This window comes from Silene latifolia, chromosome 6, assembly GCF_048544455.1.
Source record: "Silene latifolia isolate original U9 population chromosome 6, ASM4854445v1, whole genome shotgun sequence".
Classification (NCBI taxonomy): domain Eukaryota; kingdom Viridiplantae; phylum Streptophyta; class Magnoliopsida; order Caryophyllales; family Caryophyllaceae; genus Silene; species Silene latifolia.
Genome location: NC_133531.1, coordinates 137,727,583 through 137,750,501, shown reverse-complemented (window position 1 = coordinate 137,750,501; position 22,919 = coordinate 137,727,583). Strand labels below are relative to the sequence as shown.

The window sequence follows — 22,919 nt, the reverse complement described above, 5'->3', positions numbered from 1 at the left end:
GTAATTACAAATCGAAAAAGGTTAAACTAAGCGGTTCTTCTAAATTCTAAACAATGAATTACTAATTGAAACAATGATAAACTAATCGATGTAAAATAAATCGATTTTCTTCCGACAAAAATACGGAGTTACATGTATCAATGGCTCTTGTGTCTAGTCACCCTGGAAGTAATTTGGATCCTCTCCATTTACTTTCTAATACACATATTATATTATATTTCATTTTTATTCATTTACCTTTACCTACTTAAGTGTATTTACAACCATCCGATTTATCCAAAATTAGATCCCGACCCTTAAAAGGTTTGAGGAAATGAAGAGGATCTTTTACGGAAGCAATTATGGTAATTCATTCACATGTACATGATTGGGAAATAAGATTTAAAATTTAATCACTACAAAATATTTACTAGCAATAAGTTACATCATATGATTGACCCATAAAACAACTTTTGGCGGCCAATACAATAATTTCATGTACAATAATGTCGAAAATATAAACACAACAATCTCAGCAAAATATAATACAATTCCTCTAAATCAAACACACAATTAAGGAATTAGTAATAGTTAGTAGAACTAATACTTGATTCCCTTGTCGACTTACTCTTTAGAATTTCCACTCAGTATTACCTGAACTTGTAAAAACTGCAGTCAGTAGGGAGTAACATATAATGTTGCTGCTAAAATATGAGCAACAGTCTTTGGTATTTCCGGGTCGGATCAAAACTTGGAATTTTACTAGCAGGAAGACAGGACTGAGAGGTCCAATTGCCCCACCCATTCCTCACCGGGCTTAAGGGTGATTGGCTTCTCAATCACTGCACCATCAACACAGAGCATTTCTTTGTATTCATCGTCGCCTAGATCAGATATCGCCTTGGCTTTCTTGTCCCATGGATTCCAAACCGCTGCATGATAGTACAAGCCATCAGCTAAACACAAATTTTCAGGGGAGACGGTCTCATGCAAATTTTTAGTATGATCATCACTTAAAGGTTTACTATGAAGGTCCGAAGACTAAAAACTGGTTGTTGTAAACTTGTAATTACGATGCAATTTTTACTATGAGTCATTCTGAAACAGATTATTTATTAAGTTAACATATCTGATCGAAAAGCGCTACATCTGATGAGGAAGTCCTTGCTTTCTTATGAGTCATTCTGAAACAGACTATTTATTACGATGCAATTTTTATTATGAGTCATTCTCTAAAGTTGTAGGATTTTGGAACTTCAGAAGAAAATCATTACCTACGTCAGGAAGTCCTTGCTTTCTTATCTGAAACGTTTTTTTGCTTCCATGATCGAAGAGCGCTACATCTGATGAGCTAAGGTATACTCTGTCAATCTGAAAATATTAATATAGCAAATAAATCTTTAATTCATTATAAAATTACTATCTAAGATTACCCCCAAGCTTGCAGACTGCAACATACGAGAAAAATCACGATCTAATGTACCTCAGACTCAAATGTTAAGGCATCTCCTTGTTCTGTGAAACGTTCTCTTTCCTTTAAGCTATCAAGGTAGTCCAGAGTTTCCAGCCCTTCTACACGAACTTCACTGCATGATTACACCAGACATTTCGTCAATGATTACTTCATGGACATAGAGGCCAATACTACACATATGCTTCCCAGAAGAACCTAGATCATTATCAGTGACTAAAAACTAAACAGGCTCCTCTAATACCGTATGAGTAATTACCTGATATCAGAAATAGCAAAATATGTACGAAAGGCAATGGAGAAGCTCAAGGGTTTGCCATTGGTATTTTTGACTCGTGATCTCAAAATGAGATTCCCTTCCTCCGTCAAGGTTACTCTGAGGCGAATCTCAAACCTGAAACAAAAGGATTAAAAAGGGTAAGCAATCTTATGCCAAGATTTCAATCACCAAATTTAACGTCGTAAAGTATTCAGGTGATGATTACTTGCTAGGCCATGATGTGATGTCTTCAGCGGTTGGTTTCAGCACCAAGTCTGTCGAGGCTTGACCGTTGGATTTGTTAGCACGTGGTGAAGTTGGGTTGTCGTCGATCACCCACATTCTATTCCTTGCAAATCCATGTTGTTCTAACATGCCACGGCTTCCAAACTTCACAAAAAAACATTCCCATCATTAGCTCATTATATAAACTACCATTTCACCTTCATGGCAAAGTTTCAGGTAAAACCGTCCTATGTACAATTTATAAGACGATTTTACCAGAAACTTGCTCAGGCTTTATTAACTACGGTAAAAAAAACAGATGTTTACCTGAGGGAAGCAAATAGGAATTCCTCCTCGGATAGCCGAAGGGGGCTTAAAGATTGCCTGAACAAGTCAAAGTTAAGAAATTAATTTCTTATGACATATTAATATGTGACCATTTCAAGATCACCATATTTGAAACTAATTGAAAGCAACATCCCAACAATAAAACCTGTTAATTGAAATTAATTCTTGGTCTAATACAGCAACTAGAAGTTACAGGTATCTTTCAAATATCTACTCTTCAAGATATTTGTAGTTTAAAATATCATGAAAAAGATTACCAATATTAAAAACTAAGAAAAAAAGGAAATTGTTTTATGGGACAAATAGAGATGCAACAACCACCACTCCCGCAAATTGCGGGGTAAGGAGGGATCGGATGTACTCAACGTTCAAAATAGAAAAAAATTAATTGAATAAAATCAAATCGCATACCTTGCTGCTCATGAACAATAATTCTTCTCCTTGCTCATTTGTCCATGATAAAACTTGACCTCCATACAAGCTTATCTACACAAGCAAAGACTTTTATCTTATTACACATTTAACTCGGAACAACTTGGTAGCCAAAATGATTTGAAATCGAGTAACACTATTAACATAGGACAGATTGAAAAATAACACAAACCAAATTACGGGTTACTTATTCAAAGAATATATATTCTTGTTAAATTACCCGAACTTTAGCGCCCCGGGAGTTCTTAAGAATGACTTGCTCAATCCCATGCTTGTCTTTGATTTTTTCGACGGATCCAACATTCGCATCCAAGGTAACAACTTCTTCACAAGGAGTCATTTTTTTCTCAATATCTAAAAGAGATAAAACCATGTAGTACTATGACAACTTCTACTTTGCTTTATAACTTCTCAAATCAATCCCTTTTTTTTTTCAAGAACGAAGACTTTGAATATATGAATACAGGAATAAGAAGAAGGACCGAAGAAAATGGTTGGAAAAAGGCGTAAAATAAACGCGCAAATTTTCTTACAAGTTATATAGTTGAGAATTTAGACTTCCAACTACCCTTTAACTAACTTTTACTAACCACCTACAACTACAAGATTATTCAAGAGAGAAAAAAAGTGTAAGGAAAAAAGTACACTAATTTTCCACAAAACGTTGCGAGTTAAACGCCTTAAATACTAGGTCGAAAACTCGAGACTAATAATTATCAAATGAATTAAATCTCACCAAGCAATGTATGAAATGATTGATGCCCAGATGGCAAAAAAATGAAATAATATTTCCAAAAAATTATCTGAAAGAGAAATTAGAGCTCCTTGGATCACTAATTTGTTGTGCAAAATATGCAAGAGATTCGTATAAGCAAAACTCTTACGTAAACTCGTGAAGTATTGTCCACACAATAAGATTGGTAATACAAAGAGGAAGAAAAAAGTTTGGTGGATATTATTGGGATTTATAGAAAAAGGGTCAATTATTCATTTCATATCATTGCCTATATGACTTGGCACGTTTTCACTCTTTTTTTATTTAACTTTTTTTTTTTTTTTTTTTGAATTTATGTTTAAATGAATCTTTCTTGTTTAGTGAGTAAATTAGAATGTAATTATTTGAAGGGTCAACTAAGTTAAGCTCACGCACCTTGCTGCCTTGGGAGTATTTCTAAATAAAGTAGTTAATCATGTGTATGACGGTTTTACAATAATATAGTTGTAAAATGGATTCAGACACAATCCTATCAGGGGGTAAAAGTGGTTGCTTAAGATCCAATTTTACAATAAATTGTCTAAAACCGCCGATGGAATTATTGTTAATAGTCCGAATTATACGAGAGTATATGAGTTCAAGTCGGGTAGCATAACAAAGTGAGAAGTTTATCCACGGTATGATCTCTAAACAACCCATCAAAAACAATTTATGAAATACGAAAACATTCACATATCCGAGAAAATTCCAATCCAATAAATTTTATTCTAGCAAAACAACACTTTATAGTTCATTCGGCAAGTAGATATCAACTAGCTTAGTTGGTAAAACACGAACGGTAGTATTTAACTATTTATGATATGGGTTTAAATCCCATTAACATCAAATCGCCGTTATGACTCCCTTTACCCAAAATAAAAGAAATAAAAAAATATCACTAGTTCATTGTGCAAGAATCTGAAATTAGCTGTACCACCCTGTATTAGCTATCACGCAAATAATAAATACAATAATTTATAACTACCAAAATAAATGATTTTGTACCAATCTATAGAGACAAAAACAAAAGTTAAGAATTAAAATAAAACAAGTTGCATAAATTTTAAATTATATAGTTTGGATATTTATTTTGAAATTGTTGTTGCATGCATGTAAGCACACTGCATCAGATATATACATGCGACCATGAAGTAGATTATTATTCGATAAAATAATGACTGGTCAAGTAATTGCCAAAGATAATGACAAAAGAATTAGTTCATTTCTGACCTTCCAATGCCAATCTATGTAATCTTACATAATACATGCATCCTCTAAAATGGCCTATCAGAATCCAGAGGGATCTTACTATTCTCACCTTTAGAGGCATGTTTCTTTACTTTCTTTGTAATAATCATATCTATATATGTATTGATTAGAATCAACAGAATAAGACGGTTTTACACCGTAAAAGAGTCTATTTTCATAAAAAGATTATGTTAAATTAAGTGACACGGACCATTTTCATAAAATAATTATTCATTTAATCCTATAATATTAGAAATGGACCGTCTCCCATAATAATTACGGTAGAATTAATAGGTTTCTAACGAGGGCAAAATTGACATTTTACCTATTGATAATACGATGAATATCATTCGTCCTTATTTGCGCTTAGATGAGGTTTTCTCAGTCTGTGACATGAGAGAACAAAATAATGATCCCTACCTCTTAAGTCTTATACCCTCCAAAAATAATGCTTAAAATATCAAAAGCACACAAGAGTATGATTTTCTTTGTGTGTGTAAAAGGAGTTAAAAGGACAAACACAATGTCGACGGTATTTAAATTTAAATCATGAGGACCATTATACCAACCCTTACAACTTTACTAATTAAAGTAGCTGACATTTACACACTCGAGTATGCTTTTTACACTAAAAAGAATAGTTATCGCATACATGAAATTTAAAACATCGTTGACAGACTTGTTATTTCATATATGAGCAAATTTCAATGATCGTTAGCATGGACCAATATTTATTAAGCTATATAATCAGTGGCGGAACGAGAGGCGACAACTACCACAACTTTGAATAAATACTAGAGTAGCTACTCTGTAATTGTGTTTAGTTAAAATTACAACATTAGGTTTTTTAAAGTGGTTTCCAAACCTTACCATTGCAGCATCTCCAAGCTATAAATTATTTTTAGTCATTTTTCGTAGACATATTTTATAAGAGAAACTTGAAAGGTTAGATATAAAATATTCCGTACATAATATGAGGAATAAAAAACAATAGTCACCATCAACAGTTATGGCCGTAGAGAGTAACATGTTTGCATGTTCAAGTACTAGAACAGACAATGCTACTGATTGCTACACCATCTCTTTTGCAACGAAATTTCCTTGATTAATTATTTCACATATAATTTAGTTTTCTAGGGTAAGGTCAAACATTGGAGTCTAAACAACCGCTACATTAATTGCAAAAGAAATTAAAAAAATGTTTTTAAAACTTATCATAATTTACTACCCAAATACATCAACATTACTCCATTGTCTTATAAACTCGATCCAAGTCTAGCCCAATTCTGCCTATAGCAAGGTAAACACAATTACATAGATTTTTATTTAAGATGATATAAAACGAGTCAAATAAAATAGATGAGATAAATACATAACGTCTAGAGACTATCAAGAGATTTGTCTCATCTAACCAAATAGATGAGATAAATACACAAGGGCATAAGGCCTTGAAGGCATGTGTAAGAGCGATACCAAGACTCGGTACCGCCCGATCACGATCGCGCTCTAACATTGCTCCTAAAAAGAGTAATGCTACCTTTCCACCAGAAATCTAGTCTCTTTAGGTTGTAGCCACATGGATAACTAGTCAAAGTGACCGGAATAATAATTGTTTATGCTTCGGTGAGATCAGAACATTGGAAAAAGAAGGTCGATAGTAAAACTCCACCCAAAAAATTTTTGATAGCTACTGCCTTTATACTACACGGTTTTAAGAACTACTACCAAAATAATTTTCGCTTAAAAACTACTACCTGTAAGTTTGATTTTTTTTAAAAAACACTACCAAATCTCATTCAAACCCAATAAAACACAATTTTAACCATTTATTTTTGAATTTCCATCTTAAGGTGTAAACTTTATCCCTTTAGCATTACCAATACTACTGTTTGCCAATCATTTTGGGCAAAATCACTTTAAATTAATGTAAAAAAGTGGCTTAAACTTCATCAAATTAACTAGTTCAAGGGATAAAATTAACAACTTAGGATGAAAATTCAAAAATAAATGGCTGAGATTGTGTTTTATTGAGTTTGGATGAGATTTGGTAGTGTTTTTAAAAAAATTCAAACTTATTGGTAATAGTTTTTAAGCGAAAATTATTTTGATAGTAGTTCTTAAAACATGGTAATACAAAGGTAGTAGTTATCAAAAAAACCCAAAATTATAATACCAGGCTTGAGTGTCTATCTATACCTGAAAAGATGTTTCAATACCTAATGGAGGCTTAAACAAATTAGGTACAAGGAGCTATCAACTGTATGGGTGAAAGAACCTCATGCTCACAAGTCACAAAAAGTCGCATAGGGTAGTCAAATTTGTGATCAAGTTCATGCTTTATCAAACATCAAACATCAAACACAAATACTTTACTCAGATAAGATTACTTTGTGGCTGCTCTACCTTAGCTCACTGCTGCCGTAAGACAAAAACATCAATTCATAATCTCATAAATCAGAAAACCAGAACACATTACACACCATTGCTGCTTGAAGGATCTGAGATCGACGAGGATTCAAAGCTTATGCAAACAACGACATGCAACAAACTGAATCAGCATTGATTAAGCCAAACAAGTAGGTCGTGCCTGATTCGTAACGACATTTAACTTCACATCCAGGACAATGACAACCACAGATCATCTAAAATACTCCAAAGCACCTAATTTTAAATCTCGAAAACGGCTTTACAACCAACACTAAAGAGACTGGATTTCTGGTTCCTAAAGCTGAAAAAAGGGTTGACTTAAAGCAACATAAAAGTTAGGTAAAGGCCAAACTTATGGTAAGCTAAGAGTTTCTGGTAACCATTGAACAAGTTCGTTCCTGATCTAATCATAAAAAACAACAGGAAACAAACTATAGGTTTCCTTCCAATTAGGTCCAGGCGGAGCCGTTGTCCTTCAAACTGTACCTTTTAATGACTATTTAAGGCCAAATTCATGTGTAAAATACGTATAACTAGTTGAACCAGACAATTATATAAAGCAAGAGGTAAGAGTCCCTTCATGTGTGGAAGTTCATATGCCAACAATCAATGAGCTGTACCTAAAGTTGTGATTAATGTCATGGGTCCTGACAGAGTCTCCTGGTGACCTACTTTAATTATAGAAGATGAGACGGATTTGCTGGAGATACCATATCGTCCAGAGATGGACAAAATCAACAAAAGCCAATTTCGCCAAGGACATAGATCTCCTTGAGACTTGAGAGTGTATAACAGATTCTCTCAAAATTACTCAGATTTTAACTAATTAAGTTCAACTATGGCACATACATGATACATCCTGTGAAACAAAACAAATTTCAATTGAAATTTTCAGTCTTCGCGTGAACAAATTACTTTCTCTTATACGTCACTAAGACACCCTGCAGCCTAAAGTGTAAATCCTCGCCAACAGAAAAATGCAAGTATTTTATCAGACTAAGTGACTAACAGAGTAAGTTTTTCTGTAATCCCTGAATATACAGATTGATGCTGTTTTCAAAATTTTATGTCAACTCTCAAGAGTATAAAACTACATATTCCTTTGCCGTTTTAGACAGAATAACATAATAGGCAAAAGCCAACTTTTACATCAAATTGAAACGATTTAATCAATAAGGTATCATACAATACACCAGGTAATCGCATTTAGAACTTCATGCTCTCCAAGAGGGTAGTATTTGGTAGGTTGTGATCGCGTTGGGTTCTTTTTTATAAATGATCTTGTTCGTTATTAGGGTCATTGGAATAGATAATGAAACTAATGTCTATTTCCCTCTATAGTCTCTCTCACTTCTTTTTGCAGTCAGGTTAGTGGGTAACAACTAACAAGTCATACCTGATGAGCAGGAAGTACAGCAAAGCTTAATTTCATCAACATGCTTTACGTCAAGCCCAATAAACTAGGACCCAGCGCTCGTATCATCGTGGTCGTATGTCTGAAGAATATATCTGGCATATAAAGATAATTAAGCACCGTAAATAAGAATTTGGGTGTGATCGTTGAAAGGAGTGGAAAGCAGGGGGAAGAAGATCAGTAACCTGTTTATAGGTACAAACCGAGCAAAGGCCTGTGATGTGGGAATTATCTCACCAGAAACATGTCCGAAGTACCTGTTATACATGAGTAGCTCTTTTAGGCAAACTAAGCCATGATAACACTAAAGAATCAGAGACAGAACAGTGCTTAAAGCAACTCAATAAGCTGTTCAAATCTTACACAACTACACAAGCAGAAAAATTGATGCCTATTTTAAGTCATATGTTGAAATTTTCAACTACAATTTGCACCTAAACTATCAAAAAACTGCATGATAAATCAAGAACTAAACCTATTTTAGAGAATAAGGCATAAAAGCAAATCCTTTACCAATTGGCATACATGCCTCATGAAGCACCCGTTCTACCTACAACCATATTGCACAGTAATTTGTATAGTAGATAATATCTTCTTTATTCCATAAGTAACATCTTTCCCTGGTTAAAATTTTGATACTAAACCAGCTTTTTAAAGAAGTAAGCTTCATTTCAAGGTTTGGCAGCCTATGTTCCTCAGACTCGCTAACACGGTGTTGAATCTGACACAATGTCAAGTGCCTAACACTCTCATTTTAAAAAGTAAAGTGACAAGTAGGGGTCAAACACAAGTGTCGTGGCCGACTGGCCGATTCTGTACCACACAGCTCGTTTTGTAAACTTTTACTCCCTCTGTCCTGGTCATTTGTTTACTTTTGGTTTTGGCACAAAGACCAAGGAGAAGGAAGGGGACCATTTGTGGGTGGTGTCATTGAGTGACAAGTGGACAATAGGTTATGTGGATGATCAAATTACCCTTAAAAAATTTCCCAATATAAAAAGGTAAACAAATGAATGAGACACCCGTAAAAAGAAGGTAAACAAATGACCGGGAATGAGGGAGTAAAATTTTCCAAAGTATTTTACTCCGTATTTATATATACGTCCTTAAATTTCTTATATAGAAATACTATTGTAACCAAGTGATCTAGTGAAGTGTTGTAGTAGCATGGCAGGCAAGCTATTCCATGGGGATTTGCAAAAGGCAAGTTCTAGAATTTTTGCTTGTCAAAAAGAAGTCTCATCTAAGCTAGATAATTTCAACTGAAAGTTCACTTCAGAATAGCACATCATGGAGAAACAACCACCAAGACAGTAAGGATGAACAAACTCACTAACATGACAGCTATCAAGTTCAACACACACTGGTCTTATATCCTATAACAACCAGAATCACGCATAGTTGAACGACTGCTTTGCGGGAAGGAAGGAAGGGATTGTAACACAATTTCAATTCTCACTATACTCTTCATGAAGAAGAGTAGAAGAGCCATAAGAGATTGTCTGATCTTTTCAATTGTGCTCCTAAAGAAGAAGGAGAAAGAAAAACTCCACTAACATCTGAAGAAAATCGCCTGAAATATTTGTCAAAATTGAAATACTTAAATGTAACTGATACTCCACTTATCAGACAAAAGATATGTAAGCTCGAGTGGTGGACAGAGATATCACAAGGTATCCGGGTAGTAATATGTGACCACCTAAAACGGATACTTTCTTAGCTTAAAAAATTCATTATTAAAAAAAATATGTCAAGGACTGATACTCCACTTATCAGACAGTAGAGATGTAAGTTCAAGTGATGGACAGGCATATCGTAAAGCATCCGAATAATTTAGGCAAAAGGCAACTTTTACAGACAAAAGAATGGGAACATTTTAGGCAAAAGGCAACTTTTACATCATTTTGAAACGATTTAATCAATAAGGTATCATACATACACCAGGTAATCGCATTTAGAACTTCATGCTCTCCAAGAGGGTAGTAGTTGGTAGGTTGTGATCGCGTCGAGTTCTTTTTTATAAATGATCTTGTTCGTTATTAGGGTCATTGGAGTAGATAATGAGACTAATGTCTATTTCCCTCTATAGTCTCTCTCACTTATTTTTGTAGTCAGGTTAGTGGGTAACAAGTCATACCTGATGACCAGGAAGTACAGCAAAGCTTAATTTCATCAACATGCTTTACGTCAAGCCCAATAAACTAGGACCCAGCACACGTATCATCGTGGTTGTATGTATGAAAGATATATCTGGCATATAAAGAAAATTAAGCATCATAAATAAGAATTTGGATGTGATCGTTGAAAGGAGTGGAAAGCAGGGGCCAGAAGATCAGTAACCTGCTTATAGGTACAGACCGAGCAAAGGCCTGTGATGTGGGAATTATCTCACCAGAAGCATGTCCGAGGTACCTGTTACACATGAGTAGTTTTTTAGGCAAATTAAACCCTTGACAACACTATAGAGTCAGAGACAGAACAGTGCTTAAAGCAACTCAGTAAGCTGCTCAAATCCTACACAAGCAGAAACATAGGTCATATGATCTTGAAATCTTTTAACTACAATTCGCACCTAAAACTGTCCAAAAACTTGCACGATAATCAAGAACAAAACCTATTTTAAAGAATAAGACATAAAAGCAAAAACCAATTGGCATACACGCCTCATGAAGCACCAATTCTACCTACGATCATATTGCACAGAAATTATGTTCCACTATACCTCCTTATTTCATTACCATCTACTAGCCTTAGTAAAGCATCATAACAATATACCATCTTCGAGCACCATGTACCCAAATTAGATCGACTGATTCAAAGTACTTCACCAGGCAGTATGAGTATGACTGACACTGCACTGAAGTATATCTGTATGCCTACTCTTTAAACAATCCTTAGCGGTAAAACCGAGTACCCTTCCACCACCTTATATCCATCATAACACATGTTACATATTATTCTGTTGCACTGTGCATCCTCGAAAATTCACCACAATCCACAACTTTTTTTGTAAAGACAAGCCAGCATAGTTTGCAGATATGCTATGCATATACTTTATGCATAAGGGTGGAGGGAAATGGAGGGGAAGGGATTTGGAGGGATCCATTTTCCCTCCTCCAAGGCAAATCAAAATCTCTTAACAATAGGCAAGATTTGGAGGGAAATTGTATCCAAACAACCACTTCCCATTCCCCCTCCCCTTCCCTTCCCTCCCCTCTCTTTCCCTTCCCTCCATCCCCCTTCGCTCCCTTTCCCTACACTTTTGCTATCCAAACACACCCTTAGTGCCCTAGGCCCCTTATTCTGTTCTAGAATCAGTTCTAACAGGTCGTAAATTAGATGTGTGGACTATTCATTAGGAAATGTAGGATATAAGGATTTATACTCCATTACAGGAAATAAATCTCAAAATTCTGATGACGATTCAAGGGATAAAAATCACAGTGCATATTCAGTTTCTAATATTCTCTTTCTCTAGTTCATCAAATCAGTACTTCTACTAGACAATCCACTTTCGGCTCTTTGTACTCCCTCGTTTCAAGACACTTTCATAGGTTTGTTCAAGATATGCGAGAGTAATTTTGAATAAACGTATGGAAATGACTCGAACTAAAATAGTAGTATGCGTTGAAATCAACAACACAATGTCCTCAAAAATCCAATGCAAAAGCAAATTTAACAATATTAACAGCGAAATTCAACTTCTCTGAACACAGAAGGATGAAAAATCAACCATTACATTACAAAGTATCGACATGAGACAATTTACAAATCCGCATACGAAAATTGAACTCGGTTTTACCTTACTGTTCCTCTCGTCAAGCTTTCTCCCGCCATAACCTAACACCTTCAGAAAATTAACAACGGAAAATTACTCTCTTCGTTCCGATCAATTGTTTTAACTTTTTTATTCTCTTGTGAGACGTATTTTAATCAAAGGAAAACAAACAATTGGTGAATACACGATTAAGCTCAATTGCAAATTTCACATTGTAAAATTTTTTTAAAAAAAAAAGGAGAAAATTGATGATTAATTAGCGCATTAAATTAGCAGACGACAACGTAAAATGGAGAACAAATGGCGAACATGAAAGTAAAAGTTGGAGACCTTGTTGACGAGTGTTTAAGCCGGTAACTCGATCGCCATTGCTGAGTTCGTAGATTACCGAAGCGCCTGTGAAGCAGACATGGGGAAGGAGAGTGCTAAATTGCGGATAGAAGGGGGTCTTGAAATGTTGTGCCTTGTGTCGGCCCACCATACCCGACCCGACCCGAGAAACCCGACCCTATACAACCCGAAAATTGGGTGAACCGAAACCGAACCGACCCGACCCGAACTGATAACCGATAATAGCCTTATATTCTCCAACCCGAACCCGACCTGAACCGACTAATTGTAGTGATACTAGTATTTTAGAGAGACAAGAGTTGTGCTCGTGCTTATTCCACCCTCTCGTCTCTCTGTCCATCATTCATTCATCAATCATCAAATTCATCTATCCACAAAAATCAAACACCAAAAAACAAAACAATCAGATCGGAGAAGATGAACGACAACGATGTACAGAAGCAGATCCACCAGATGGTCCAATTCATCCGTCAAGAAGCCGAAGAAAAAGCTAACGAAATCTCCGTCTCCGCTGAAGAAGTATATCTCAATTCATCTAGATTTGTTTTTTTTTCAGTTTTAATTGCAATTTCTCTTCATGATCGTAATTTAATTGATTAATTGATTAACGATCGTGATTTTGTTGTTTGATTAAATTGTAGGAGTTCAACATTGAGAAGTTGCAGTTAGTGGAAGCGGAGAAGAAGAAGATCAGACAAGAGTATGAGCGCAAGGAGAAGCAAGTTCAAATCCGTAAGAAGATGTAATTTTCTCGATTTTACTCTTGTTTTTAAGGTTTTATTCTGTGTGTATGATGTTATTGATGTGCTTTGACTTTTTTTGTTGCTAGTTGTGACAGTAATTTGATCGAAGACCTTGATTTGATCATCGATGCTTTAGTTATGTAAACTCTCCGTTTCAATCATTTTTTTTTTTTTTTTTTTTGTAAGAAGGTACCATCTTATTCATCCATATAGGGAATAAGTAAGGAAAAACTTACAAGAGAAACACACTAGATTCGGAATCAAAAGAAACCCGCAATATTAAGCCCTACGTAAGGCCACTATGGCATCTGCGTAAAACTTCTTGTGTATCCTTCCCAAGAGCCGAGTGCTAACTACCTCCTTGACGTCTTGAATGACTTTCTCATATTCCCTTTCGAACCCTTCGAAAATTCTCCTGTTTCTTTCTTTCCATATAGCATATGTAACTGCACAGATGGAACAACTAAACCATTTACTCTTCCAATGTCTCTTCGCGCCCTGCTGAGAAATCCATAGCAATTCCTTTTTAAGGGTCAACCCTCTTCCACTAATCCCCATCCAATCCAAGACACCCCTCCAAGTAGAAGCAGAAAATTGACATTTGAAGAACAAATGGTCATGAGTTTCCATATCCTGTTTACAAAGGACACATCTATTAACCCACGACATACCTCTTTTACTAATGCAATCAATAGTAGCCAGTCTCCATTGTACAGCCAGCGATGTTATGACCTTGTGCTTTGGCACCACAGTGGAGGGTTGCATGGCCACAGCCCATCTCACCCTTTGTCCATGCTTCCTAAAAAGGTTGTAGGCAGCCTGCACTTGGAATTTGTTACGTTTAACACATGTTTCAAACAACCTGGCAGCCTCATCCCTATCTCCTGCTATCTCAATCCACATGTCTCGAACCTGTAGAATATTGCGCCAACTTTCACAGTGAAATGGTTTTATGGCAGCGTCCCAGATAGAGCCATTTTTCAAGTTATACTTTTCATTCCAATTTTTCCACACACCTCTATTGTCAGACATCAGAACCCATATCCATTTACTCAAGAGCGCTTTATTCCATCCCAGCACCTCCTTGACATTAAATCCCTCCTCGTACCAAGGGGCACAAATAGCAGACCAGCTCTTGAAAACCATCTTCGTCTTGCCATTGTCAATGCTCCATAGGAAATCTTTGCATAATTTATTGATTTTCTTAATGATCCCTTTAGGGATGAGCAGAGATGAGCACCAAAAGTTTTCCACACCAAAAATCACTGAGTTAATCAATTGTAGCCTACCTGCATAGGATAGCAATTTTGTAGCCCAGTGTTTCAAAGAGAATTGAATTTTGTCGATTAGAGTATGGAACATGCTTGAAGTGATTCTCCCAGCATTTAAGGGAATTCCCAGGTAGCGAAATGGAAAACTATCCTCAGTATAACCAGTAGCTTCAATTATAGCCTGCTTCACATGAGAAGCCACCCCACCAAAATAAATATTCGTCTTATCCGGGTTGGCACACAAACCAGAGCTTCTAGCAAATTTATCCAAAACTCGAGATACAGCATAGACAGAGGGTACGTCCCCTCTGGTGAAGATCATAAGGTCATCCGCAAATATAAGGTGGTTCAAGGCATGGTTACCGGATTCGCTCGGTACCCTCCGAATCGCGAATCGTTAAAAGCGAATTCTATCATGCTGCTTACTGAAAATACATATAACACGCACTCTATAAGAGCGAATCGCGAATCGGTAAGCACGTATTCATAGCGAATCCGGTAACCATGGTTCAAGGTTATTTTTGCACATTTTGGGTGATAAGAAACAAGCCCTTCCTTTTGCATTTTCCTGAAGTGTCGGGACAACATTTCCATGCTTAAGACGAATAAATATGGGGACAAGGGATCCCCTTGTCTAATGCCACTCTTCCCAGGAAAGAAACCGCTTATACTACCATTAATCTTCACTGAATACCATGCGCTAGAGACACATCCCATTATCCATTGAATAAATTGCACGGGAAATTGTAGTGCTTTGAGCATATTTTCCAGGAACTCCCATTGGATGGAGTCGAAAGCTTTGCGAATGTCTACCTTAATTAGACATCTAGGGGAGATATTCTTCTGGTTGTACCCCTTAACTAAAGTTTGGGACATCATTATATTCTCAAAAATAGACCTACCATGGACAAACGCAGCCTGCTCCTGACCAACCAATTCGGGCATAATATTTTGCATCCTCCTAGCCAAAAGCTTGCTAATGGTCTTGTAGAAAACTGTACAGCACGCTATTGGACGAAAATCCTTCACAGACCTAACAATCTCTTTTTTTGGAATGAGGGCTAAAAGAGTCATATTTGCTTGCGTCATCATTTTCTTCCTTCTGTAAAAATCCAGCACTGCAGTACAAAAATCGTCTTCGATTATATCCCACGAACTCTTGAAAAACTCAGATGAAAAAACGTCCTGGCCTGGACTCTTTGTAGATCCAATGCTAAACAATGCGGATTTGATTTCGTCTCTCGTGAAGGGTAGGCATAGAGCAATGGCGAGAAAATTGAGAGAGTGTTGGCCCTTCCATACAAAGACTCATCTAGAGGGAGGATATCGCTTTGTTCCCCGAAGACTGGTAGTACTCAACAAAAGCTGAATTGACCTCCTCATACCCTGTGCGACTGTGACCCTCCGAGTCTTGAATGGTGCCTATTGTATTACAATGCTTCCGAGCTGCAATTCTTGAAAAAAAATATTTGCTAGAACAGTCTCCATCCTTAATATCATGGGCTTTAGCTCTCTGAGCAAGTATATCTAACTCTTCATTCTTAGCTTTGCAATAAGTATGTTGAAGGTGTCTCTCTCTATCAATAAGATTTTGAGAAAAAGGATTTTGTTGAAGATCTCACGGGCAGCTTTCCAACTCCCGCTTTAGGTTCTTAATTTTACTACTAATACCGTAGTACTCGCTTTTATGAAGGGAAACTAATTCACACTTGACCCTTTTTAATTTAGAGAATAGCCGAAAGATAGGTTTGCCATAACAAGGTTTGATCCAAGCATATTTCACTAAGTGTTTGTAATCTGGGTGGGTAGTCCAAACATTAAGGAAATCGAACCCTCTCCTAGTTTGACTCCCATTTAGAATGGTGATCAACTCATGAGAGTGGTCGAGATCCCGGAGGCGATTTTGAGCATAGGAAGTAGAGAAAACATTCAACCAACTAGGATTAATGAGCGTTCTATCCAACCTAGACCAAGTTCTTGTAGTTGCATCTTGCTTATTAGACCAAGTATACTCGTAACCAAGGCAAGTGGATATCATCAAGGCCACAACTATTCAAACAACCATTAAACTCCTGTACTTCTTTTAGGGAAGGAGGATTAGGCCCCTCTCTTTCGTGGAATGAGCGCACTATGTTAAAATCTCCCAAGACAGACCAAGCATGGACTTTAGTAGCGATATCTCCAAGTCCTTCCCGCAGAGCCAATCTCTCTTTTCCATCATTACTTCCATAGACAAAAGTGATTCCAAAATCTACTTTAGTAGCATTATGAGTAACATCACAAAGTATGAATTGTGAATGTCGTTGCACACCTCTAAGAGTAATATTAGTATGCTTATAAAACACCCAAATCCTTCCATTATAATGTTCCTGGTAGTTATTTAAAATACTATAAGTGGAGAATTTCCTGCAGATCCTACTAGCTTTAATAGCCTTAACTCGAGTTTCTAACAGACCAAAGATATCCACATTATTTAGAGTAAGTAAAGATTTCACCTCCTCTTGCTTCAGCTTGTCATTGAAGCCCCTAATATTCCAACAAGCTATCTTCATTTATCGGGGGTATTGTGTTCTCTCCAATAGCCACTACTGTAGTAGTCTCCAACGGATCCTCTATATCAATCCCTTAATATGGCAAATCATCATATCGATTGTGTGTAGCGACACTCCATGGATCACTTTTCTGTGCACTCTTAGTCCTTGATCTACCTATAACCTTACTAAATTCCACCACTTTAGGTACAAAGAGCTTGATTCAAGCTCAGACTGGCATTGTCTTTCCTTAAGTCCTTTGTACCGTATCATCACCGGCCAGAGGAATTTGAGCCTAGCTCGGAGCAGCCCAATTCCTGTACAATAGGTTCAGTGGGGAGAGAAGAAGAAGAAGAGGCACTAAGTCTAGTCTTAGTCACCCATACCTCCTTAGTAATAGTTTGCTTCCTCTGTTTATTTACCTTACAAAAGAGTCTTGCGTGTGTCCAATTTTTTTACAACATTGACATAATATGGCTTCCACTCGTAATCAATTTTCTTCGAATGCAGTTTGACCATGAAAAGGGGTGTTTAGAATAATTTCCTCTGGGAGTTCAGATGAGATATCCGCTTCGACTAAAACCCTTGCAAATGAGAGCTTGGCCTTTGTGGTAGTGGGAAGGTCTGCAAACAAGGGTTCTCCCACTTTACTTGCAAGCTTACTAAGTACACTGCTAGACCAAAGAAAGGGCTCCAAATCAGGAAAAATTATCCAAATAGGCACTACGGAGACATTGTCCATTTCAAGGTTGAATTTTGGACTCCACTTCTTCAACATAATATTATGCGAGCCCATACTCCAAGGTCCTTTCTTGAGCACCTCATTCATATCAGTTAGTGTAGAGAACCTGAAACTAAACCATCCTTTCTTGTAGTATTGAATGACAGGCATAGCCACATGGTTCCAATTTTTTGAAGCAAATTCCACTAGTCGGTTGGGATCGTTGGTTTTGCCCCAATGACATTACCCATAAGTGTGTATTGCCAGAACTTTAATTCCTCTTCGACATCCCCTTCAGTAATATCTATTTCAGTAGACTTTGCACTTTCCTTGCAGTAATGTAAAGACATACCCGCCTTTGGTCTAACCACCTCATTCCAGCGTTTTTCTCCACTTTTTTTACCATCCAAAGACACAGTGGTATGGACATTATTAGGTCCAGATACCTTACTCAAGCTATCAGAACTAGTACTGATCCCCACCATTGGAGCCCCCTCTTCAATAGTTCCCTCAATAGAGACCGGTGAAATTTCCTCAATTAGATTATCACCTGCCTCAACCATAGATGCCACTACTTTTAAACGTTTTACGTGATCTAGCACTACGGATTGCAGAATTAATAACATCGTTAAGTAAGAGAGGTGAATTAGGGGAATTACCCGAGTCTGGAGCAGCACTCATAGAAACCCTTTGATCCTCCAATTGAGGGGAGATTACTCTTCCACGAGGTCTTCCCCTAGGTCTGGCCATGAAATCAAGCAGCAATCGAGTAAAAAAATGAGATGAAATGTGAGTTTTCGAAAGTTTTTAGGGTTTGCTTGGGGATAAAACTTTCCCCTCTTTCAATCATTTGTTATTTTCAAAAACACACGATCGAGGCGGGAGTAGTACAAGTTTACGGAATCAGAAATTGAACAAATTAGTCTCGTAAAAATTGTAGATTGTTGTTGTGCCTTAGATGTTGACCGTAATTGAGTGAATTTTTGAATTAATTTAAGAACGTTTAGATTTACCACGTAATTGCATTTGGAATGTAGCTAAATTACACTCATTGCTTAGCTTTATCTTCAAAACATGCGATTATTCTTGTGTAGGATCGCTGTATGCGTACAAGTTATTAACTCGCTTATAAAAGGAGGTACTCCCTCCGTCCCGTCGAGGGTATCAAAGGAACTACGACATGCCCCTTAGAAATTTCAAACAATGAACTTTTAATCGGGACGGAGGGAATATATAGCCTGACATAACTTGTTAGAAAATCACAGATCGGTCAATAGGAGTATATTCCTGCTAAAATCTTAATTTTATATTTTTATCTTTGTGATATACTGATATATCTACGATGGAGGCTTGGTGCTTATGTGTAAGCTCATGCCTTACGGTCTTCTCTTTGACATTGTTGTCTGATGTTCTGTTTAGCACCTTCTGTGTGTAACTTCATGGATTATGAATTGTGGATTAATCAACGGACGTGTGGTGCTTATCTGTAAGCTCGTGATCTTCTGTTGGACATTGTTGGATGATGTTGTGCCTAGCATCTTCATTATGTATCTTCTTGTATCATGAATTTGGATTAATCGACGGATGCCTGTTTACGCTAATAGTTATTTTGTGAACCAAGACATTTGGTATCACGTGTTTGTGCCTTGTTCAGTAACACAATGTATTTGAAACTTGATTCATTCATGTTTTCATTCTAGTCGAATCGTTGTTGTACTTTAGAAAGAGATATTGGACGTGTGGTGTCTGTTTCTATGTTGTCATTCTAGTCGAATCATGTGGTTCTTTTTTGTGGTTCGCTAACTAGCTCTCAAGCTAGTTTACCTTGACTTTGTATTACATTTCGCTCTCCCTTTTGTTTTTCAATTTTCCCTTTTCTATTCGCTTTTTGAGGTGTGCGATCACCCATGGACGATTCTAAAGGATGATTCATGTCAACCGACCCCAAATCATTTTGGGATTAAGGCTCTGATGTTGTTGTTGTTGTTGTTGTTGTTGTTGCTAACTAGCTCTCAAGCTATAACCTCAATCAGTTTTATGTAACTTCTCCATTATGGACACTGAACATTGAAAGAGAAGGTTGTGCTTCATGGCACACTATTTGATTTATTTTGCTCTTCCAAAGCAGATTTAATAGCAAATTGCTTGGAGTAGTGGGTTATCGCTATTGATTTAATGTGATTTGTTTTTCACTATGGCAGAGAGTACTCTATGCAGCTCAACGCTTCTCGGATTAAGGTTCTTCAAGCTCAGGATGACTTAGTCAACTCCATGAAAGATGCAGCATCAAAAGAGCTATTGCGTGTTAGTGGTCACCATCACCACTACCGCGAGCTTCTGAAACAGCTTATTGTTCAGGTTAGTTCAATACTTCCTCTCACTCACCGGAATCATACCATTCAATTAGTGGTATGATTCCAGTGAACGGGTGGGAGTAAGTTCCATTGACTTGCATTAAAAGACATCTCGTGCATAGAACTTAGCTTATGCCATTTTCTCATATCTAAGTATGTGATCCTTGTTGTGCTACACGATCAACTTTTTCAATGGATGAATGATTATTGGTTGTAACCACAAATGTTTTGTATTGACGTCTTTTGTTTGTTTATATTCCCATGATAACCTCCGCTTTATTTTCCAGAGTTTGCTGAGACTGAAAGAACCTGCACTTTTGATGCGTTGCCGCAAAGACGATGTGCATCATGTGCATCATGTTCTTAACTCAGCCAAGGAAGAATATGCAAAAAAGGCTGAAGTTCATGAACCTGACGTCATTGTTGACGATATTCATCTTCCAGCTGCTCCTAGTCATCATGATGCCCATGGTCTTTCTTGGTAAATTCCTTTACATGCTAACTTTTAGGTCTATGCTTGAAGCTTTGCCCTGGAAAAGCACAGTTTTTCGGTATTGTTGAATGACTGCTTTGTTTTGTTTCCAGCTCCGGAGGTGTTGTTTTGGCTTCTCGAGATGGCAAAATTGTGTTCGAGAACAGTCTTGATGCTAGGCTAGAGGTTGCATTCAGGAAGAAACTTCCTCAGGTATTTTACTTTACTTATCGCCTCTTCAATTTGATTCTTCACATGTTCTTTGACTTTGCATTTTATTTTACCCAGTATTTACTAGTTTCATACTTGCATTTACCTTGCAACAACAACATCAGAGCCTTAATCCCAAAATGATTTGGGGTCGGCTGACATGAATCATCCTTTAGAACCGTCAATGGGTGAACGTACACCTCAAAATGCGAATAGAAAAGGGAAAAATAAAAAATAAAAGGGAAAGCGAAATGTAATACTTGCATTTACCTTCATCTTATTTTATTTTACCTTTTGTTTTTACCACACCTTTAAAAGATCCTCATTGTTTTAATACACTGTTTGGCTCATTTCCGAACGGTTTTGAATGATGATTTAGGTTAGCCAATCCTAAATTATTTTGGGACGAAGGCGTAGTCGTTGTAGTATTGCTTTGTATTGTGAAGTCACGTTCCTAAAGTTGTAATCATGGTATTCTGTCTTCATGAAGATGTAATTATATGGGTTTTTGAGCTTTAATTATTTACTTTAGTATGGCGTCCTGAGATTGGTCTTTCATGGCATTGTATGGAATAGAATTATAAAACAGAGTTACAAACTTATAAAGGAGCTTGCATGAACAATGTTTTACGTGCTGTTTCGGTGATTCCTCTTGTAAAACTTGTTAATGATGGAACTAGACAAATTACCCTTCAAAAATTACAAAAACCAGTTGGAGACGATCCTTTTTTTTCCAGCTTTTTTAACAACAAAACCTTTTTTACCTGAAACAATTGTTTTTAGAAGAGTATGAGGTTTTTATTATTCAAAATACGATAAATGGTCACAACTCACAAGGAGCACCTGGTTACCCCTGACTTCAGATGTAGCTAAAGTAAACTCAACTGAAGCAAAGTTAAGTAGCTATTTGGATTACATTTTGAAATGATTTGGGATTGGCTAACAACATTTCATGGTGTCTTCAAGTAACAATCAATATACTCTCCTTTTGTAGATACGCAAGCAGCTGTTCGGATCTGTTGCTGCTTGATGAGATATGGAGTTGGAGAGATCGTATGCGTTTGTCCAGCACTCTGTGAGTGTAGTACACATTCTATTTATCCATTCGAGTTCCATTATGTTCATTATTAGCAAGTACTCGGTACTTCGTATGTGAAGTTTTTTCCCCTGTATTCTTGGTTATACATTGCAGTGAGACATGCAAGTACTTGATTTTTTTCTCTGGTTGTGATCAGCAAATCAAATAAAGTCAGCTTTCGATGAAAAGCTGCTTTCCGATGTTAGCTTCTGTATGTTCTTTTATGGCTCGGACAATGAATGCTCTTTTTATGTAAATTGACTTCGTATTTCTTCCCGAAACAAAATGTTGTTCCACAATATGAATTTGGAATTTGTTGCATTCCAAAATTGTGCATATGAAGTTCTGAATTTTAGTTACCACGATGGGCTCAAAATATCGAGTGGAATAAAAGAATAGCTAGGAGAAGTTTTCAAGGTAAGATTTTTACTAAAATTTGTGATTTTTGAAATCTATCATTATTGGAGAATTCGACTGGACTACTGTATGAATTTCTTGGTCCAGTCGCATAGGAAAAAGGGTCTCAGTTTTGTAGGACGGTCTGGTAAATGGTAGATTGAACGTTTCGTTTTTCATACTTGAAGGCATTTTGCATATCCAATTTATAAATTGACTATTCCTTGTTTATGGTAAATGACAATATTAAGCTTGAAATAATTGTTTTTGAGATGTAAAAAATCGCCCAATTCCCTTCGGAAAACTCGGCCTAAACATCTTCAAGAAGTTGTGCCTGTTGAAATATGCTAATTTATAAAAAGATTTGTCATTTTATAATCTAACTTTTTAATTGTCTATTGGAAATAACAATATGCTAAACACAAATTCTCATTTGTGTCGGACATTTTTCGTCACA

At 36.7% G+C, this 22,919-nt stretch overlaps 2 protein-coding genes across 5 annotated transcripts; one reads left to right on the top strand and one right to left on the bottom strand.

Annotated features, from left to right (window-relative positions):
* Positions 1 to 380: 380 nt before the first annotated feature.
* On the bottom strand, positions 381 to 10,730 carry LOC141587378 (putative glucose-6-phosphate 1-epimerase). 4 transcript variants are annotated; one of them, XM_074408852.1, is made up of 9 exons: positions 10,695 to 10,730; positions 2,935 to 3,068; positions 2,694 to 2,768; positions 2,262 to 2,318; positions 1,936 to 2,099; positions 1,710 to 1,844; positions 1,463 to 1,565; positions 1,254 to 1,350; positions 381 to 911 (listed from the first exon to the last, which is right to left on the bottom strand). In XM_074408852.1, exons 2-9 carry the CDS (start codon positions 3,052 to 3,054, stop codon positions 742 to 744), a joined length of 921 nt encoding a protein of 306 aa, XP_074264953.1. In that variant the 5' UTR covers positions 3,055 to 3,068; positions 10,695 to 10,730; the 3' UTR covers positions 381 to 741. The 4 variants fall into 4 exon arrangements, with proteins under 4 accessions (XP_074264953.1, XP_074264955.1, XP_074264954.1 ...); XM_074408854.1 differs by lacking the exon at positions 10,695 to 10,730 and adding an exon at positions 7,197 to 7,256; XM_074408853.1 differs by lacking the exon at positions 10,695 to 10,730 and adding an exon at positions 3,451 to 3,606.
* Positions 10,731 to 12,945: 2,215 nt separating this feature from the next.
* LOC141587377 (V-type proton ATPase subunit E) lies at positions 12,946 to 22,352 on the top strand. The gene is made up of 6 exons (XM_074408850.1): positions 12,946 to 13,205; positions 13,328 to 13,428; positions 20,154 to 20,310; positions 20,594 to 20,787; positions 20,892 to 20,991; positions 21,983 to 22,352. Exons 1-6 carry the CDS (start codon positions 13,104 to 13,106, stop codon positions 22,016 to 22,018), a joined length of 690 nt encoding a protein of 229 aa, XP_074264951.1. The 5' UTR covers positions 12,946 to 13,103; the 3' UTR covers positions 22,019 to 22,352.
* Positions 22,353 to 22,919: the final 567 nt, after the last annotated feature.

Bases quoted from the DNA above. Each gene is read 5' to 3' on its own strand.
- LOC141587378 (XM_074408851.1), bottom strand. From the start codon at position 3,087: ATGGTTTTATCTCTTTTAGATATTGAGAAAAAAATGACTCCTTGTGAA. The intron at 2,100-2,261 runs GTAAACATCTGT...TTTTTTGTGAAG, and splicing joins TTCCTATTTGCTTCCCTCAG to TTTGGAAGCCGTGGCATGTT. The intron at 912-1,253 runs GTAATGATTTTC...ACTATCATGCAG, and splicing joins GCAAGGACTTCCTGACGTAG to CGGTTTGGAATCCATGGGAC.
- LOC141587377 (XM_074408850.1), top strand. From the start codon at position 13,104: ATGAACGACAACGATGTACAGAAGCAGATCCACCAGATGGTCCAATTC. The intron at 13,429-20,153 runs GTAATTTTCTCG...TCACTATGGCAG, and splicing joins GTTCAAATCCGTAAGAAGAT to AGAGTACTCTATGCAGCTCA. The intron at 20,788-20,891 runs GTAAATTCCTTT...TTTTGTTTCCAG, and splicing joins GATGCCCATGGTCTTTCTTG to CTCCGGAGGTGTTGTTTTGG.